At 47.5% G+C, this 21,430-nt stretch overlaps 1 protein-coding gene across 1 annotated transcript in view; it reads right to left on the bottom strand.

Moving 5' to 3' along the window:
* Window positions 1-3,444: 3,444 nt before the first annotated feature.
* Window positions 3,445-21,430, bottom strand: part of LOC137340543 (interleukin-21 receptor-like) — an 88,257-nt gene continuing 70,271 nt past the window's right edge. The window contains exon 9 of the mRNA XM_068003062.1: window positions 3,445-4,645. Within this exon, the coding sequence (XP_067859163.1) occupies window positions 3,662-4,645 (984 nt within the window). The 3' untranslated portion in view covers window positions 3,445-3,661. The remainder of the gene's footprint in view (window positions 4,646-21,430) is intronic.

The following is a 21,430-nucleotide window of genomic DNA, read 5'->3' as shown; positions in this document are numbered from 1 at the left end:
CGTTTCCACATCGTTCACCTGAGGAAGGAGGTAGCCTCCGAAAGCTTGTGAATTTAAAATAAAATTGCTGGACTATAACTTGGTGTTGTAAAATTGTTTACAAAGGATTTAAAGGGATCTACTTGACAGAAATACCACATTTTTGTCACACCACTCAGTTGATCATGCTTAGAGAATCAGCGGTCTCTAACTAAAGGGCAGGAGGTCTGCGAAACTCTCAGCAGGCTGTACAAAACATTTCACTATAAATGACAATTGGGGAAACTTAATCAGTACAGTTACTGAGGAACTGTTGTACTGTCAGTGATCGCGTCTTTGGATGTGTATTCATCATGATTTAAGCTTTTGTAGAAAGGACTTGCATTTAAATAGCATCATCCACACCTTCAGGACATCCCAAAGCACTTCACACATGAAGCACTTTTGAAGTGTAATCACTGTTGTAATATAATGAAATGTGACATCCAATTTGCCCACAGCAAGATCTCACAAACAGCAATAAGATAAATGGTCAGATCATCTGTTTTTGGTTGAGGGATAAACATTGGCCAGGACACTGGGGAGAACTCCCCTGCTCTTCTTCAAATAGTGTCATGGGATCTTTTACATCCACCTGAGAGGGCAGACGGGGCCTCGGTTTAACATCTCATCATGAAAGACGGCACCTCCGATAGTGCAGCACTCCCTCAATACTGCCCCTCTGACAGTGCAGCGCTCCCTCAGTACTGCCCCTCCGACATTGGAGCGCTCCCTCAGTACTGACCCTCCGACACTGCAGCGCTCCCTCAGTACTGACCCTCCGACAGTGCAGCACTCCCTCAGTACTGACCCTCCGACAGTGCAGCACTCCCTCAGTACTGACCCTCCGACAGTGCAGCGCTCCCTCAGTACTGACCCTTCGACAGTGCTGCGCTCCCTCAGTACTGACCCTCCGACAGTGCAGCTCTCCCTCAGTACTGACCCTTCGACAGTGCAATGCTCCCTCAGTACTGCACTGAAGTGTCACCCTGGATTTTTAAAAATATTTGTTCATGGGATGTGGGCGTCGCTGGTGAGGCCGGCATTTATTGCCCATCCCTAATTGCCCTTGAGAAGGTGGTGGTGAGCCGCTTTCTTGAACTGCTGCAGTCCGTCTGGTGAAGGTTCTCCCACAGTGCTGTTAGGTAGGGAGTTCCAGGATTTTGTCCTAGGATTATGTGCTCAGGTCTTCGGAGTAACAAAAATTTTAACGCTCCCATTCATGATAAAAGCCAGACTTTCAAACCCCAGAACAAATCAGACCCCAAATGTACAGCGAGACCTCCAAACGCAAGTATTCAAATTCTTTCCACTGCCCTCACTCTTATCTTTCCTCCTATCTTCCGAAGCTTGAATGCTGGGAAGATTCAGCTCTTTAAAACTTAGACTAGAGGAATGAATGGAGCAAAAATTCTGCTCCCTGATTGGTCTAAATCCACCAATCAGTAAGCAGCTTTTCCTGATCCTCTTGGTCCACGGAATTTAAAAGCTGCCGCTGAGACGCTCTCGTCTCTGTCTGCCTCCTCACCTTAAGCGGGTTTAACTATGGTTAGTTTCAGCTCCCATTGAAATTAGCTTTGTGTGTTTAACGGAGAAGACATGGGAATTGGTTGGAAGAAGTTTGTGGACCAGATTTTTTTTTTTATTCGTTCACGGGATGTGGGCGTCGCTCGCGAGGCCGGCATTTATTGCCCATCCCTAATTGCCCTTGGGAAGGTGGTGGTGAGCCGTCTTCTTGAACCGCCTTGGCGAGTTGCTGCAGTGCATCCTGTGGATAGTGCACACTGCAGCCACGGTGCGCCGGTGGTGAAGGGAGTGAATGTTCAGGGTGGTGGATGGGGTGCCAATCAAGCGGGCTGCTTTGTCCTGGATGATGTCGAGCTTCTTGAGTGTTGTTGCAGCTGCACTCATCCAGGCAAGTGGGGAGTATTCCATCACACTCCTGACTTGTGCCTTGTAGATGGTGGAAAGGCTTTGGGGAGTCAGGAGGTGAATCACTCGCTGCAGAATACCCAGCCTCTGACCTGCTCTAGTAGCCACAGTATTTATATGGCTGGTCCAGTTAAGTTTCTGGTCAATGGTGACCCCCAGGATGTTGATGGTGGGGGATTCGGCGATGGTAATGCCGTTGAATGTCAGGGGGAGGTGGTTAGACTCTCTCTTGCTGGAGATGGTCATTGCCTGGCACTTATCTGGCGCGAATGTTACTTGCCACTTGTGAGCCCAAGCCTGGATGTTGTCCAGGTCTTGCTGCATGCGGGCTCGGACTGCTTCATTATTTGAGGGGTTGCGAATGGAACTGAACACTGCAGTCATCAGCGAACATCCCCATTTCTGACCTTATGATGGAGGGAAGGTCATTGATGAAGCAGCTGAAGATGGTTGGGCCTAGGACACTGCCCTGAGGAACTCCTGCAGCAATGTCCTGGGGGATCTGTAGGGTCATCCGATTGTTGTCCAGCTAGGCCTGATTCTCTAGACTGTGATCACAGTGTCTCATGAATTCTGCATTCTGAATGTTTTCAGCACTTTTCTGTTTGTTGACTGTTCTTATTGTTGCTGTACATTCAGCCCTTTGTTATCTCTAGGCAGTTGACACTTTCAGAGGTTAGAATAAGCCCCTGGGAGGGTCAGTATTTGTAGGGGGGTTCTGGGGGGGTGTCGATATTTGTGGGGGGAGGGGGTGGAGTGTGTCAATATTTGCAGGGGGGGATCGGGGGGGGGAGTGTCGATATTTGTAGGGGGGGGGTGAAATCTGGGGTGGGGGGAGTGTGTCGATGTTTGCAGGAGGGCGTCTGGGGGAGGGGGAGCGTGTCGATATTTGCAGGAGGTGGGTCCCTCACACGAACGGTTTGAAAGAGGCTGGTGGTTTAGAAATGGACTGTAGTTTGCCTTCAGTACTTAACCAAACTTGACGGCAGTTCAATAAGAATCACAGTTTGAAAGTAGCAGAATACTGAATGAACGTATCACCTGAGGAGAGTGCAGCTCTGATCCTCTTAGGAGATCAGTGTGGTCATTCGGATGTTGTAATGTGTAATGGTGAGTGTGAAATTTCCATACTCTGTCTGATGAGAAGCAGCCAGTGGTATAATATTAGATTCTGTTACACATTGACCACTGCTTCTGGGAGCAATCTAAGGCAATAGAATTGAGTCACTTACCAGAAAGCAATTTCACAAGATCGGTGTGTTGCCTAAGTGTAATTTTTAAATTTCCTATATTGACTAAAACCTGGTGACAACACTGGAGAAAAAGGCTGTAAGGGGTTTTGCAAGATTGAGTTAATTTGCAGAATTTCCGAAGTATCAGACAGGCAGGGACTCCAAACAAAATGAAATAATGGCGCACTGTTCTAAACAGACAGCGGTCACGTGCGACGAGGCTCGGTTTGTCATTTAAAAAAATAAAAAGTAGAAACACACGTTCTGCAACAGAATTCCCTTTTTTGCCATTCAGAATCGATTAAAAAGAAATAAATGCCGACCAATCTTAAATCAATGGGTGAATCACTCCCACAAAAGCTCTGTCATCTGTAGCTATTTAGGAATGACATCAGTAAAAAGTGTTTCTGACATCGTGACATGTTTTATGCTCCATTGAGCCATGCCTGCCAGAGGAGGTTAGAAACTAGCCAGGGCCGCTATCCATGACTGCTGCAGTCTGTACAGGTGGAATTGGACCTGGCCCACTGCTTGACATAGCTTCTGTAATACTGCTCTTCCTGCTCTGAGTTAACAGGGCTGTTATCGCACGGCTCTGGTCCGTGTGCTGCCCTGATTATTCCGTCTGTGCCTGTGTTACTTTTATATCCAGAATCAACAGCGGTCATAGAATCGGTGTCAGTCTCAGTGAATCCACTGTCGACAGTATCTAAATCCAGTGATATCTTGGGATAACCAAGGTCTGGTCCCAGCCTACTGCATGACGAGATGGTATCTAGGCTTCCATCACTCCAAGAACCATCTTCACCTACATTTCTGTCATCCCAAGAGGCATCTTCACCATCATTCAAAGAAAAAGGTTCATTTTCTGGTCCCCAGTCAGCCACGTTGAGACACTGAAGATCTAGAACATTCCCACTTGTCCCCTCCTGGCCACCAGACGATTGTAACAGGGACATCATGGTGTTCAATGGCGTGTTGCTGTCACAATGCTGAGGGCTCCCTGATGTAAGTGGGAGCAAATGAGTGAACAGTTGCTTGCTGGTGGGATAATCCTGTACATTGGAATTGTCTCTGTCAGAATTACTATTACATTGGGTCAAGTAGGGTGGTCTGGTTGGTTTGCATTTGTAACTGCATTGGGAACAACAAGGTACATCCTCATCAGTCACCATCACAGTGTCGATAGATACCTGCCCATAGGATTTATCCTTCCATTGTTGGACGTTATTCCCAAATTGGCCCCTGGAGTGAGATGAATGACAGGAACTCGGTCCACACAAGGCTTGCCATGAGGAATGAATTTCAGGCTGTTTGTCCCAGGGTTTCAATTTCATCATCAACGTTTTCTCAAGAGCAATAGATCCATCGTATACCTGTACAATGTCCCCCTTCTCCAAGACAATTGCATTTTTCTCATTGACATCATAAAATGCATCTGGGTGTTGAGCATTAACCCAGCTCTGAAACGGGAAAGAAAGACCTGGTTAAAACCATCTAATCACAACTTGATCTGGACACCAAAGATGACAAGTTGTTGACTTATATTTCAATATTTTTACACATAAACTTTTGTCAGGCAATTCAAATATTTGAATATTGATATGGAGTGCACTATTTGGATCAGTAATGTAGGTGTCCACTATGCAAGGGATTACAAAATACAGCCAAATTCTTAATATAAATCAACCAACAATGTCACCAATTAGTTGATACCACAAATTCGACAGCATCACATAACTCAGAACATCCCTTTTAAGCTCTATATAAAATCATTACGTGGGATCAAAGGAAGCAAGTTAATATGATAACAGTAAGCATTGTTGAAGAAGGACGTGGAGATCACATCTTCCTTTTTTAAACTATAGAAACCCAGGTGAAGGGCACAGTGCCAGGGCATTGCTAAGAAAGAATAAAAGAACTTGCATTTATATAGTGCCTTTCACGACCTCAGGACATCCCAAAGTGCTTTACAGTCAATGAAATACTTTTGAAGTGTAGTCAATGTTGTAAAGGTTGTAGAGAATGATAGAAGATGAGGTAAATGAAGGAGTGATGTTAAGTGGCATCAAGTTTCAAAAGCCTGTTGATTATGGAAGGGAAGACTCTGAGAAGGAAGGAGTTTCACTGGGTTTCGGTCCTGGGGGAGAATGAGGCAGAGTAGAAGACGGATCAGACTTGATTTCTCTACAGCAAAGCTGGAGGGAGGAGATCAGGTAGCATTGGACACTCAGATCTCAGAAGGAACAAGACTGGAAATGATAGTACTAGATTCACTGCTTCTCTGTTAATACGACTGAGAAAAGAAAGTGGAGAGGCTGGAGTCTACTGCTGAGAAGGATTGTTAGATAGAGTAAAGCTCCCTTGGCCGTGCCCCATCAAATACTAAGGTCAGAGCATGTGGAGTCAGGGGACAAGTCGCAGAATGGATCGCAAACTGGCTACAAAACAGAAAACAGAGAGTAGGAGTTAAGAGTAGCTATTCGGACTGGCAAAAGGTGGGAAGTGGTATTCCACAGGGATCGGTGCTGGGACCACTGTTGTTCACAATTTACATTAAAGATTTGGACTCTGGAATCGGAAGTACAATTTCAAAATTTGTGGACGACACCAAATTGGGAGGTGTAGTTAATATTGAGGAAGAATGCAACAAAATACAAGAAGACATTAATAAACTTGTAGAAAAGCAAACCAAGCATTGGGACTCATTTCTGGAGGGATAGAATTGAAAAGCAGAGAAATTATGCTAAACTTGTAGAGAACCTAGACCACACTTGGAATATTGTGAACAGTTCTGGTCTCCATATTGTAGAAAGGATATAGAGGCATTGGAGGAGGTGTAAAAAAAGATTCACAAATTGAGAGGTTATAAACTATCAGGAAAGGCTGAACAGGCTGGGGCTCTTTTCTCTAGAAAAGAGAAGACTGAGGGGTGACCTGATGAAGGTCCCACTTGAACCAGAATGGGACCAGAGTCCGAGCGGAAAGGATAAATAGGGCAGTGGATAATGCTTTAAACTAGCAAGATGGGGGGAGGGATCTGGGAGCAATAACAAAAGTTTAAAGATAAAAGAAACAGGAGATGCGTGTAAAGGTCAGACCAGGGTAAGGAATAAAGATAACATAAACGGTCAAGGAACAAATACAGTTATAAAACAGAAGTATAAAAGAACTGTTAAAAATAAAGTAGAAGGAAATAACTACTAAAGATGAATTAACAGCAATGTACACAGTGTCCAAAATAAAATGGGGGAACTGGAGGTAATGATCCATTACAAGGAAACAGACGTAGTAGGAATAGCTGAAACATAAAGAACAGGACTGGCAACTAAATATTGCAGGTTATAACATAATCAGAAGGAATAGGGAAGGTAGAGTGGGGGGCAGAGTAGCTGTACTAATCAGAGATAATATAATGGCAGTAGAAAAAGGAACATAACTACCAGAAGGATAGAAACAGAACCCATATGGATTGAAATAAAAGATAAGAAGGGATCGATTACGCTATTAGAGGTATAGTACAGACCACCTAACAGTGGAAAGGAGATGGAGGAAGAAATATGTAAGTAAATATGGGAAATGAGTAAAGGACAAAGAATAATAATCATGGGAGATTGTAACTATCCCCAAATAAACTGGCAAGAAGAGGTAGGTAAAGGGATACAGGGAATGGAGTTTTTACAATGCAGGACTCCTTCTTACCCAGTTTGTAAAAAGTCCAACAAGAGAGGAAGCACTGCTGGATCCAGTAATGGGAAATGAACCAGAGCAGATAAGAGAAGTAAGTGTGGGGGAACAGCTAGGCAATAACAATCACAGCATAATAAGGTTTAAGATAAAGATTGAGAAGGACATAAGTAAGACAAAGACCAAAGTATGGAACTAGGGAAAATAAACTGGAAAACTTTACTGACAAACAAAGAAATAGAGCAGCAGTAGACTCATGACTAAGGTCAGAGCATGTGTAGTCAGGGGACAAGTTGCAGAATGGATAGCAAGCTGGCTACAAAACCCAGAGAGTAGGGGTTAAAGATAGTAACTCGGACTGGCAAAAGGTGGGAAGTGTTATTCCACAGGGATTGGTGCTGGGACCACTGTTCACCATTTACATAAATGATTTGGACTCAGGAATTGAAAGTACTATTTCAAAATTTGCAGACGACACCAAATTGGGAGGTAAATACCGAGGAGGACTGCGACAAAATACAGGAAGACATTACTAAACTTGCAGAATGGGCATGTAATAGGCAAATTAATTTAAATATAGATAAGTGTGAGGTGGTGCATTTTGGTAGGAAGAATAAGGAAGCCACATACTGCTTGCATAATAAGAGTCTAAATGGGATAGAGGAGCAAAGGGATCTGGGGGTTCAGATACACAAATCACTAAAAGTAGCGACACAGATTAATAAAGCCATAAGAAAGGCAAATCAAGCAGAGAAGTTATGTTAAACTTGTTTAGAACCTTGGTTAGACCTCACTTGGAGTACTGTGAACAGTTCTGGTCTCCACATTATAAAAGGATGTAGAGGCACTGGACAAGGTGCAATCAAAATTTACTACAATGATACCAGAATGAAAGTTTATACCTATCAGGAAAGTTTGAACAGGCTGGGGCTCTGTTCTCTAGAAAAGAGAAGACTGAGTGGTGACCTGATTGAGGTCTTTAAGATTATGAAAGGGTTTGATAGGGTAGATGTAAAGAAAATGTTTCTACTTGTGGGGAGACCAGAAATAGGGGTCATAAATATAAGATAGTTACTAATAAATCCAATAGGGAATTCAGGAGAAACTTCTTTACCCAGAGAGTGGTTAGAATGTGGAACTTGCTACCACAAGGAGTAGTTGAGGGGATTAGCATAGATACATTTAAGGGGAAGCTCGATAAACACATGAAGGAGAAAGGAATAGCAGGATATGCTGATAGGGTTAGATGAAGAGGGGTGGGAGGAGGCTCGTGTGGAGCATGAACACCGGCACAGACCAGTTGGACCGAATGGCCTGTTTCTGTGCTGTAGACTCTATGTAACACTATGTAGAGCACGGGTTAGATACAGAGTAAAGCTCCCTCCACACTGTCCCATCAAACACTACCAGAGCAGGTACAGCACGGGTTAGATACAGAGCAATGCTCCCTCTACACTGTCCCATCAAACACTCCCAGGGCAGGTACAGCACGGGTTACATACAGCTTAAAGCTCCCTCTACACTGTCCCATCAAACACTCCCAGGGCAGGTGCAGCACGGGTTAGATACAGAGTAAAGCTCCCTCTACACTGTCCCATCAAACACTCCCAGGGCAGGTGCAGCACGGGTTAGATACAGAGTAAAGCTCCCTCTACACTGTCCCATCAAACACTCCCAGGGCAGGTGCAGCACGGGTTAGATACAGAGTAAAGCTCCCTCCACACTGTCCCATCAAACACTCCCAGGGCAGGTACAGCACGGGTTAGATACAGAGTAAAGGTCCCTGTACACTGTCCCATCAAACACTCCCAGGGCAGGTGCAGCACGGGTTAGATAGTGTAGTCTAGGTTAAAGCTCCTTTAATCTTCCTCAAAAATAATGCCTTGATCCCAGTCTGAGGAGAGGAGTCCCACTGCACCAATGTGACACATTTCCATTTTCTACACCAGCCACCCCACAGGTGCGAATGAGATTGTCAATTTAGTGCCAAATTATGGGCAGTTCAGTGTTGCTGACCCATGCCCAAAAGGGATGGGATCGTGTCTGAATCGTGTCTGACCCGAACTCATTTTACACAGGTCGGTTATCGGCTGCAGAGCTCAGTTGCAACTAAATTTGAACTCTGATCCTTGAGGTGAAAGGTCAGTATGTAACTCATTGCAGAATCAGCCTTTTACCAATTCTGTCTTCATAGCCCAGGAATAGTCTTGCAAAAAAACAAAGTTGCAAGATTGAACTGCTGAGGGCTGTGATAATTGCCACAGAAAATGATGAGTGAATAGATCTGAGCTGGTGGTCATTCATTTCTGTACCAAGTATATGAGTGTGACTGAGCTGCAGCAGATAGTTCTCTGAAAACCTGCTGCTCAGTGATTGGGATCAACTGTATCAGTTTCAAATCAATCTATTGATAAGGTTTAACATATTGGCTATTTTTGTTTCCACTACACTTGCATTTTCTTCTCACAAAATATGATTTTAGATAGTGCTGGAAAGGACATTTGGTGAAGATTAGAACATTGAATAAGATAGATCTCCGCTGTTATAAGCATGTGGCATTAGAAAGTTTAACTGCATAGTGTGAGAAGTGTTAAACTGAGGCCCCATCTGCCCTCTCAGGTGGACGTAAAAGCTCCCATGGCACTTTTCAAAGAAGAGCAGGGGAGTTCTCCCCGGTGTCCTGGCCAATATTTATCCCTCAACCAACATCACTAAAACAGGTTGGGGGAAAAATTGGATAAGGGCCATTTTTGGGCGGGGGTAGTGTGATGAGCTCATACCTCGTGCCTGATGGGCCCTATGCAGGCAGCACGTGAACTTCGTGCTGTCTGCTAATCACCATGATATCTCCGTGCAGCCAGCACTACCCACGCTGCTGAGAGGCTGCACGGAGAATGAGGAAGGTGCACATTTTAAATGGGTCATGCACAGTCCACTAGGAGGAGGGAAAGATGGCCGCAAGGATGGCAGGACCAGCACGAGAGAGGGTCCCACGCTTCTTGGGTGAGGCACTGGAGGCCCTGGTGGAAGAAAGGAGGACCAACATGTACCCGCAGGGTTTGAGGAGACCCTCCAGACTGCGGCTCCGCAGGCAGTGGGAGGCTGTGGCGCAGGAAGTGAACGCCAGGAGCATTGAACCATGCACGTGGGTGCAGTGCTGAAAGAAGTTCAATGATTTGACATGAGTGGTCAAGGTGAGTGAATGCAAGTGTCAAGTGGCACATCCAACCAACTGCACCACTGCTCCACGCATCACACCCCCTGTCACCACCCACCAACAAACATTGCTAATCCATACGCAATGCTGCACTCGGCATGCTGCATCTCACCCACACATAATACCACACTTGCAGGCCACACAACCACCACTCACAGATCACACATATTGGCAGCTATTCGACCACAACAGGCATATCACCCACACACTTTACAGGATACTCACTGACACACTGTCCTCTGTCTTGCAGGAGAAGGTGGCGCATAACAGCCAGCAGCAGGAGAGACCTGAGGATGGACGGGGACGCTTACACGTCCTCAACCCACCTAGCGGAGACAGTGCTTCGGATCATTGGGCGGGCCATTGCTGCAGCTGTGACAAGATGCCGTGCTGGAGATCCCGATGAAGGGGGGGGGTCTCTGCATATCCTTCTCGTTTCCCACATCTCCCTCCTCCCATAATCTTTTCTGACTCACGTGCTGCAGATGCTGTCAGCATGCACGTCTTACTTGCTCCTCTCTCCACTCCACAACTCAACCTGTTTCCCTTTGTCATTGCAGATATCCAAGAACACGTGGAGGCACCATCCGAGGAGGAGGAGGGGGAAGAGGAGAAGGGGGGGCATTGAAGCCACACCGTCACTCGATCTGACACTTGCTTCCACCAGCTCAGAGACTGACACTGCACGTCGTTTAGAGGCTGGTTTAGAGGAGGGATCTACACTTGGTGAGACACCAGCAACAAGTGCGCAGGAGCTGGGGTGGGGGGAACGGATACCGCAGGTGCCAGCTCGCTGGAGGGCAAGGTCGCTCACTAGTTCTGCTGCAGAGGAATCAGATGAGGACTTTGATGGGCCAGGCAACAGAAGATGGCTGATGGGCACTGGAAAGCCTGACAGAAAGCCTACGCACAGTGACAAGGGGCCTGGAGGAGTCCAGCTCCAACTTGGCACCGAGCTTTGCGCAGAGCTTGGAGCCCATCATTTCCAACATGGAACAGGTGGTCATCTCCATCAGCACACCTGTGGAGCCCACCATGATGCAGCGTCTGATGGCCGATGTCACGGCTTCTACTGCAGCACGAACAGCTGCCATTGCAGCACAAACCGACGTCATCAAAAGTCTGCAAGCTACGGTTGCTGCTCAGACTGCTGCAATGGAAGTTCAGACTGCTGCTATCGTGTCTCTGGGGACCACTGTTGAACGGGGCTTCCAGGGCGTCACAGGACTCCAGCAATCCGTTCTCCAGCTGATCACCAGGATTGCTGAGGCGCCGCCCAGGGAGAGTGGCAGAGGTGCCATGGCAGTCAGACCTGCTGTCCTCTCTCAGGACGACAGAATTCCTGCTCCCACCCCTGCCATTCTGCCAGTGCCCTTGTTGTTGTCTATCGGCCAACCAGGCCAGACTGCTGCAGCCCATGCTGCGATGGTGCAGTCTGGTGCCGGGCCCTCCGGCCCAGAGCTGCTCGAGGTCGTCCTCCATCTGGACGTTCCTCCATTGAAGGCCAGCAGCCTCCCACCACCCATGCTCCAGCCACTGGGGAAGCATCTTGTAGGAGCACTAGGATAGGTGGAGGTCCTGCAGGCAGTTTAAGACACGTTCAGATGGTCGGGGTTAAGACTGTGCGTTGAGTTGAGCGTTAAGTTCCAAAATGGCGTTGAACCAGCGTTGCACACTGACTGTATGCATTTTCTCCCTACTTTACATGGTTCCAGTGTTCAGTATTCCTATACCAAGATAGCAACCGACACACATCACTCTGGAAACGTGCGTGCGTAGCCAAGACGCCATCTTGGATGTTGCAGAGGCGCAATGGACCGAAACAATGGGCACTACACGGCCCAATTTAGCGCCCTAGATCTCCCTCTCTGTCTCTGTATTGGATACCAGTAAGGTGTGATTTGTTTTCTGCTCACGAACATGAGGTGTTGAGGCCACTTGGAGCACCTTAACTTCAGTCCCCCCAGGACAGGCTGTAGATCGAGAGTTTCCTCCCCTCCCCACCCCACACCCTGGGGTTGCTCATATCTATGTTCCGGTAGTTGTTTAGAGAACAGTGATGGTGGCCTGGAAACGGGAGCCTTGGGTGTCCTCTCCTCAGACAGGAGATACTGAGCAAGGGGAGGCGATGGGATCATGGGCAGATATGCAGCACAGAAAGCGAGGAATCCACAGAGCTGGGAACCAGCAGTGCGGATTATCCAGCTGGTGCCAGGGTCTAGAAAATATCGCATCCCACAATATCTCGCACCCCCCCAATGGGTAGAGAGAAAGGCGCCATGTTTGATCCCTGATCAGTGCTATTGGTCTCACCATCCCTGGGCTAAAGAAATAAAAAATCCAGAAGCCAGAATTCCAATTCTCATCCAATGCCCTTTCTTGGCAAATCTTGAGTGTATGGCTGTCAATTGAGGGCAGAATTAGGTAATTCTGTGATGCTTCCACAGTCAAATAGTCTGTCGCCATTCATTGGTGAAGACTCCTGTATGAAGAATGGCTACTTGGGTAAGGCTGCTGACACCTGTGGAACTCAATATGTGGCAATGTTGACACTTCAAGGGGGAGAAGATTGGTAAAAGAAACAGAGCACAGTCGGGAATGAGTTTAAAAAAAATTAAAACAAGAGCCTGAGACTTTGAAGCACGGATAAACCCGCAGGGTTACTAGCATCACCACAGCGACAGCAAGTCCTGCACGCTGATTCCTGTTTCTTCCTGGTACGTGCTGCTGATCTGCTTTGCTCTAGAGAGGAAACCGTCGTGGCTCTCCTCTCTCTGTGAAAGTTTCGAGCTAGCTTCGAGGTTTTCTCACTTGCTATTGTTATTTTGACAGCTCTGGTGCTGATCGATTGCATTATCTCAAAGGGCCATCAAACAGGAAAAAACACCAACAACACTTCATGGTTTCTGTTCCAGGACTGGCTGGTGTGTGCGTGTGTCTGTGAGGGTGAGTGCGAGTGTGTGTCTGTGAGGGTGAGTGCGAGTGTGTGTCTGTGAGGGTGAGTGCGAGTGTGTGTCTGTGAGGGTGAGTGCGAGTGTGTGTCTGTGAGGGTGAGTGCGAGTGTGTGTCTGTGAGGGTGAGTGCGAGTGTGTGTCTGTGAGGGTGAGTGCGAGTGTGTGTCTGTGAGGGTGAGTGCGAGTGTGTGTCTGTGAGGGCGAGTGCGAGTGTGTGTCTGTGAGGGCGAGTGCGAGTGTGTGTCTGTGAGGGTGAGTGCGAGTGTGTGTCTGTGAGGGTGAGTGCGAGTGTGTGTCTGTGAGGGTGAGTGCGAGTGTGTGTCTGTGAGGGAGAGTGTGTGTGTTTGTGTGTCTGTGAGGGTGAGTGTGAGTGTTTGTGTGTCTGTGAGGGTGAGTGCGAGTGTGTGTCTGTGAGGGTGAGTGCGAGTGTGTGTCTGTGAGGGTGAGTGCGAGTGTGTGTCTGTGAGGGAGAGTGTGTGTGTTTGTGTGTCTGTGAGGGTGAGTGTGAGTGTTTGTGTGTCTGTGAGGGTGAGTGCGAGTGTGTGTCTGTGAGGGTGAGTGCGAATGTGTGTCTGTGAGGGTGAGTGCGAGTGTGTGTCTGTGAGGGTGAGTGCGAGTGTGTGTCTGTGAGGGTGAGTGCGAGTGTGTGTCTGTGAGGGTGAGTGCGAGTGTGTGTCTGTGAGGGTGAGTGCGAGTGTGTGTCTGTGAGGGTGAGTGCGAGTGTGTGTCTGTGAGGGAGAGTGTGTGTGTTTGTGTGTCTGTGAGGGAGAGTGTGTGTGTTTGTGTGTCTGTGAGGGTGAGTGTGAGTGTTTGTGTGTCTGTGAGGGTGAGTGCGAGTGTGTGTCTGTGAGGGCGAGTGCGAGTGTGTGTCTGTGAGGGCGAGTGCGAGTGTGTGTCTGTGAGGGTGAGTGTGTGTGTTTGTGTGTCTGTGAGGGTGAGTGTGAGTGTGTGTCTGTGAGGGTGAGTGTGTGTGTTTGTGTGTCTGTGAAGGCAAGTGTGTGTGTCTGTGAGGGCGAGTGTGTGTGTTTGTGTGTCTGTGAGGGCGAGTGTGAGTGTAAATGTGAGGGCGAGTCTGTGGGTGTGCGTCTGTGAGGGCGAGTGTGTGTCTGTGAGGGTGGGTGTGTGTGCGTGTGTCTGTGAGGGCGGGTGTGTGCGTGTGTGTCTGTGAGGGTGGGTGTGTGTGTGTGCCTGTGAGGGCGGGTGTGTGCGCGTGTGTCTGTGAGGGCAAGTGTGAGTGTGTGTGTGCCTGTCTGTGAGGGTGAGTGTGTGTGTTTGTGTGTCTGTGAGGGCGAGTGTGAGTGTGTGTGTGTGTGTCTGTGAGGGCGAGTGTGAGTGTGTGTGTGTGTGTCTGTGAGGGCGAGTGTATGTGTGTCTGTGAGGGTGTGTGTGTGTGTGTGTGTCTGTGCCTGTGTGTCTGCATGTCTGAGAGTGCATCCAACTGATTCATGGTCCTAATAAGCTTATCCATTTAAAAGCCACAGAGAAACACTGGCTTTAGCTACCTCATCTCAGACTGGGAAACTGTGCAAAATAATTAGCAGCTCTGTACAGCGTGAACTCTTATATATTTTTCTTCAATTTCCTTCCTCTTCTCTCCTACAGGTAGTGTTCCACACTGGGTGCAATTTACCAGCTGCCTGTGGAGACCTCTCTAGATACTCACCGTTCATGTGAGAACCCAGAGAGTGATTGTCAGGTGGCTATTTGACTATGGGAGGGCATTACAGTTCTATTCTCACCCAGTGTGCGTGCCTGCACTTTCCAGCAGGAATGGGCGGATAATAATTAGGAATGGGAATGTTGTCCTTAGCCCAGTGACAGAGACCAATCGTACAGCTCCTAACCTGCCCCGGCTCTGATTAGCCAATGGAGCACAGATCAATGTTTGGACTTGGCCCACTATAGCCCCTAGATCTCTCTCCAAAAAAGTGGTGAGATTCCTTTAAAAAGGATCCTTCTAGAAGCCGTGACACAGGATTAAATGAATACCTAGAAAGAGGAAGGTAACTAGCATAGATTTGTAAAAGTCATGTTGTGCCTGACAACATCGTCATTTTCAAGACTGAGATCGATGGATTGTTGTTAAGTAAGGGTATCAAGGGATATGGAGCAAAGGAGGTCAATGGAATTGAGGTACAGATGAGCCATGATCTAACAGAATGGTGGAATAGACTTGAGGGGCTGATTGGCCTACAACTGGTCCTATGCACATTAGTCTGCAGTTGGAATATTTTGGGCATCTTGCTTTAGGAAGGATGTCAAGGCCTTGGAGAGGGAGCAGGGGAGAATCACTGAAATGATCCCAGGACTAATTCAAAGAGCTCTCACAGGCATGATGGGCTGAGTGGCCTCCTCCTGTGCTGTACTTCCTATGATACTATGAGAGTTTTTAGTTATGAGGAAAGACCAGAGAAATTGGGGTTCGAAGGACATCTGATAGAGTGGTTCAATTATGAGACAATTTTAATAAAGTAAATCAAGAAAAACTATTCCCACTGGTCGATAAGTCAGTAACCAATGGTCATAAATTGAAGTTCAAGAATGAAGGGAGAGGTATTGAGATTTTTTCTTACAACAAAAGTTGTTAGGACATGGAATGTCTGACCAGAAACAGTGGGGAAAGCAGAATCCAGAATCCAGATTCAGGAAGTGGACAAATATTTGGAGATAAAAGGAGAAGGGCAGGGGAATGGGACTAAAGGGATAGTTCTTTCAAAGAGCCAGCACAGGGGCAATGGGCTGAATAGTGACCCGCCCTCTTTGAAAGGGGCCCTGATGATAACATTATTTCTCTCTAACTCAAACTAGGAACAAAGGTTTTATCTCCAACATCTCCCCTCCATTCATCCCCCTCACGATTTCTCTTCCTGACATGCCCTCCTTCTATCAAGACTATAATCTGGAGTATGAATTTTTCTTTGGCTGACATCTGAGCTGACCCCTGACTAGTTGAGAAGTTGAGTCGGAGGCGGGAGTTTCATGGAAAAAGTATTTAAAATAATACTTGCATTAGGACAGTGATTATCATTTCGGAACATTTCTAAGTGCTTCATGCAGTGAATGCCTTTGAGTTCAGTGAGTGCTGTTATGTGGGTAAACCCAGCAGCCATAATTGAACACCATCAGATGATTGAGTGTTGGTTGAGGGGGAAATGTTGGTCAGGACACCAGCAGAACTCTCTGCTCTTCAAATGGTGCTAGGAAATAGTCAGCATCTTGAACAAGTAAGCAGACCTTGGTTTAATGTCTCATCTAAAGGGTGGCACCTCTGACAATGCAGCACTTGCTGAGTTCTGCACTGGAGAGTCAGCCTCAATTATAAACTGAAGCCTGAGTATGGGGCCGGAACTCATGACCCCTTCCTTGGTCAATGCAGTGAATAATGGGGTAATTGACGTTCGGCTAAACTCAGCCAATGAAGACAAAGCTTTGGTTCAGATTTACAACTCCCAAGAATGGTGCCCAGTGCTTAACCACGAGAATATTCTCTGACCAGGATCTGAGTGCCAACCTAATTAACAAGCTACATGATTCGCAGTAGAGTCACTACATGTTGGGCATGGCCATTGATATCAGTGGATCTGAACCCTTTAAGGTTTCACCATTGATAAGGTAGGGTTGGTAATCTGGAAGGCCAAGATCACTTCGGCTGAAAGACCTTCTCAATCTGAACCATTCTTGTGATCTTCCAAACAGCACTTGTTTTTTGTTTTTGTTTTCCCATAGAGTCATAGAAAATTTACGGCACAGAAGGAGGCCATTTGGCCCATCGTGTCCGCGCCGGCTGAGAAACGAGGCACCCAGCCTAATCCCACTTTCCCACATTTGGTCCGTAGCCCTGAAGGTCACGGCTCTTCAGGTGCACATCCAGGTATTTTTTAAATGAGTTGAGGGTTTCTGCCTCTACCACCCTCTCAGGCAGTGAGTTCCAGACCCCCACCACCCTCTGGGGGAAAAACATTTTCCTCATTTCTACTCTAATCCTTCTACCAATCACTTTAAATCTATGCCCCCTGGTTACTGACCCCTCCGCTAAGGGAAATAGGTCCTTCCTATCCACTCTATCTAGGCCCCTCATAATTTTGTACACCTCAATCAAATCACCCCTCAGCCTCCTCTGTTCCAAGGAAAACAACCCCAGCCAATCCAATCTTATCTCATAGCTAAAATTCTCCAGCCCTGGCAATATCCTCATAAATCTCCTCTGCACCCTCTCTAGTGCAATTACATCCTTCCTGTAATGTGGTGACCAGAACCGTGCTCAATACTCAAGCTGTGGCCTAACTAGTGTTTTATACAGTTCCAGCATAACATCCCTGCTTTTATATTCTATGCCTCGGCTAATAAAGGAAAGCATTCCATATGCCTTCTTAACCACCTTATCTACCCATCCTGCTACCTTCAGGGATCTGTGGACGTGCGCTCCAAGGTCCCTCTGTTCCTCTACACCTCTCAGTATCCTCCCATTTATTGTGTATTCCCTTGCCTTGTTTGCTCTCCCCAAATGCATTACCTCACACTTCTCCGGATTGAATTTCATTTGCCACTTTTCTGCCCATCTGACCAGTCTATTGATATCATCCTGCAGTCTACAGCTTTCCTCCTCAGAATCAACCACACAGCCTACCTTTGTGTCATCCGTAGATTTCTTAATCATGCCCCCTACGTTTAAGTCCAAATCATTAATGTATTAATGAACTAATAATCCAGAGTCATGAGTTCAAATCCCGCCATGGCAGCTAGGGAATTTAAATTCAATTAACTAAATTCAATTAATTAAATAAAATCTGGAATTAAAAAACTAGTATCAGTAATGGTGGCCATGAAACTATCGGATTGTTGTAAAAACCCATCTGGTTCACGAATGTCCTTTAGGGAAGGAAACCTGCCGTCCTTACATGGTCTGGTCCATATGTGACTCCAGACCCACAGCAATGTGGTTGATTCTAAATTGCCCTCTGAAATGGCCTAGCAAGCCACTCAGTTGTAAAATCTCGCTAAAAAAAGTCACAATAAGAATAAAACCGGACGGACCACCCGGCATCGGACCACTAGGCACCGGACACGACAACGGCAAAACACCAAGCCCAGTCGACCGTGCAAGGTCCTCCTTACTAACATCTGGGGACTTGTGCCAAAATTGGGAGAGCTGTCCCACAGACTAGTCAAGCAACAGCCTGATACAGCCATACTCACAGAATCATACCTTTCAGCCAACTTTCCAAGATTCTTCCATCACCATCCCTGGGTATGTCCTGTCCCACCGGCAGGACAGACCCACCAGAGGTGGCGGTACAGTGATATACAGTCAGGAGGGAGTGGCCCTGGGAGTCCTCAACATTGACTCTGGATCCCATGAAATCTCATGGCATCAGGTCAAACATGGGCAAGGAAACCTCCTGCTGATTACCACCTACCGCCCTCCCTCAGCTGATGAATCAGTCCTCCTCCATGTTGAACATCACTTGAGGAAGCACTGAGGGTAGCAAGGGCACAGAATGTATACTGGGTGGGGGACTTCAATGTCCATCACCAAGAGTGGCTCAGTAGCACCACTACTGACCGAGCTGGCCAAGTCCTGAAGGACACAGCTGCCAGACTGGGCCTGCGGCAGGTGGTGAGCGAACCAACACGAGGAGAAAACTTACTTGACCTCGTCCTCACCAATCTACCTGTTGCAAATGCATCTGTCCATGACAGTATCGGTAGGAGTGACCACCGCACAGTCCTCGTGGAGACGAAGTCCCGTCTTCGCACTGAGGACACCATCCAACGTGTTGTGTGGCACTATCACAGTGCTAAATGGGATAGATTCAGAATAGATCTAGCAGCTCAAAACTGGGCATCCATGAGGCGCTGTGGGCCATCAGCAGCAGCAGAATTGTATTCCAGTACAATCTGTAACCTCATGACCCGACATATTCCTCACTCTACCATTACCAACAAGCCAGGGGATCAACCCTGGTTCAATGAGGAGTGTAGAAGAGCATGCCAGGAGCAGCACCAGGCGTACCTAAAAATAAGATGCCAATCTGGTGAAGCTACAACTCAGGACTACATGCATGTTAAACAGCGGAAGCAACATGCAATAGACAGAGCTAAGCGATTCCACAACCAACGGATCAGATCAAAGCTCTGCAGTCCTGCCACATCCAGTCGTGAATGGTGGTGGACAATTAAACAACTAACGGGAGGAGGAGGCTCTGTAAACATCCCCATCCTCAATGATGGTGGAGTCCAGCACGTGAGTGCTAAAGACAAGGCTGAAGCGTTTGCAACCATCTTCAGCCAGAAGTGCCGAGTGGATGATCCATCTCGGCCTCCTCCCGATATCCCCACCATCACAGAAGCCAGTCTTCAGCCAATTCGATTCACTCCACGTGACATCAAGAAACAGCTGAGTGCACTGGATACAACAAAGGCTACGGGCCCCGACAACATCCCAGCTGCAGTGCTGAAGACTTGTGCTCCAGAACTAGCTGCACCTCTAGCCAAACAGTTCCAGTACAGCTACAACACTGGCATCTACCCGACAATGTGGAAAATTGCCCAGGTATGTCCTGTCCACAAAAAGCAGGACAAATCCAATCCAGTCAATTACCGCCCCATCAGTCTACTCTCAATCATCAGCAAAGTGATGGAAGGTGTCGTCGACAGTGCTATCAAGCGGCACTTACTCACCAATAACCTGCTCACCGATGCCAGGACCACTCGGCTCCAGACCTCATTACAGCCTTGGTCCAAACATGGAGAAAAGAGCTGAATTGCAGAGGTGAGGTGAGAGTGACTGCCCTTGACATCAAGGCAGCATTTGACCGAGTGTGGCACAAAGGAGCCTTAGTAAAATTGAAGTCAATGGGAATCAGGGGGAAAACTCTCCAGTGGCTGGAGTCATACCTAGCACAAAGGAAGATGGTAGTGGTTGTTGGAGGCCAATCATCTCAGCCCCAGGACATTGCTGCAGGAGTTCCTCAGGGCAGTGTCCTAGGCCCAACCATCTTCAGCTGCTTCATCAATGACCTTCCCTCCATCATAAGGTCAGAAATGGGGATGTTCGCTGATGATTGCACAGTGTTCAGTTCCATTCGCAACCCTTCAAATAACAAAGCAGTCCGAGCCCGCATGCAGCAAGACCTGGACAACATCCAGGCTTGGGCTGATAAGTGGCAAGTAACATTCGCACCAGACAAGTGCCAGGCAATGACCATCTTCAACAAGAGAGAGTCTAACCACCTCCCCTTGACATTCAACGGCATTACCATCGCCGAATCCCCCACCATCAACATCCTGGGGGTCACCATTGACCAGAAACTTAACTGGACCAGCCATATAAATACTGTGGCTACGAGAGCAGGTCAGAGGCTGGGTATTCTGTGGCGAGTAACTCATCTCCTGACTCCCAAAAGCCTTTCCACCATCTACAAGTCACAGGTCAGGAGTGTGATGGAATACTCTCCACTTGCCTGGATGAGTGCAGCTCCAACAACACTCAAGAAGCTCGACAACATCCAGGACAAAGCAGCCCACTTGATTGGCATCCCATCCACCAATCTAAACATTCACTCCCTTCACCACCGGCGCACTGTGGCTGCAGTGTGTACCATCCACAGGATGCACTGCAGCAACTCGCCAAGGGGTCTTCAACAGCACCTCCCAAACCCACGACCTCTACCACCTAGAAGGACAAGAGCAGCAGGCACATGGGAACAACACCAACTGCACGTTCCCCTCCAAGTCACATACCATCCCGAATTGGAAATATATCGCCGTTCCTTCATCGTCGCTGGGTCAAAATCCTGGAACTCCCTTCCTAACAGCACTGTGGGAGAACCGTCACCACACGGACTGCAGCGGTTCAAGAAGGCGGCTCACCACCACCTTCTCGAGGACAATTAGGGATGGGAAATAAATGCCGGCCTCAACAGTGACGCCCACATCCCATGAACGAATAAAAAAAAGCAAAGGACCTAGTACCGAGCCCTGCCGCACCCCACTGGAAACAGCCTTCCAGTCGCAAAAACACCCGTCGACCATTACCATTTGTTTCCTGTTTCTGAGCCAATTTTGGATCCAATTTCCCACATTCCCTTGTATCCCATGGGCTTTTACTTTTTTGACCAATCTGCCATGTGGGACCTTGTCAAATGCCTTGCTAAAATCCATGTAGACTACATCAATTGCGCTACCCTCATCAATCCTCCTTCTCACTTCCTCAAAGAATTCAATCAGATTTGTACGGCATGACCTTCCCTGAACAAATCCACGCTATCCCTGATTAAACCATGCCTTTCCAAGTGACAGTTTATCCTATCTCTCAGTATTGATTCTAATAGTTTGCCCACCACCGAGGTAAGACTGACCGGCCTATAATTGTTCGGCCTTTCCCTCGT

Source organism: Heptranchias perlo, chromosome 22 (genome assembly GCF_035084215.1).
Source record: "Heptranchias perlo isolate sHepPer1 chromosome 22, sHepPer1.hap1, whole genome shotgun sequence".
Lineage (NCBI taxonomy): Eukaryota > Metazoa > Chordata > Chondrichthyes > Hexanchiformes > Hexanchidae > Heptranchias > Heptranchias perlo.
This window is presented reverse-complemented; position numbering and strand designations above follow the sequence as displayed.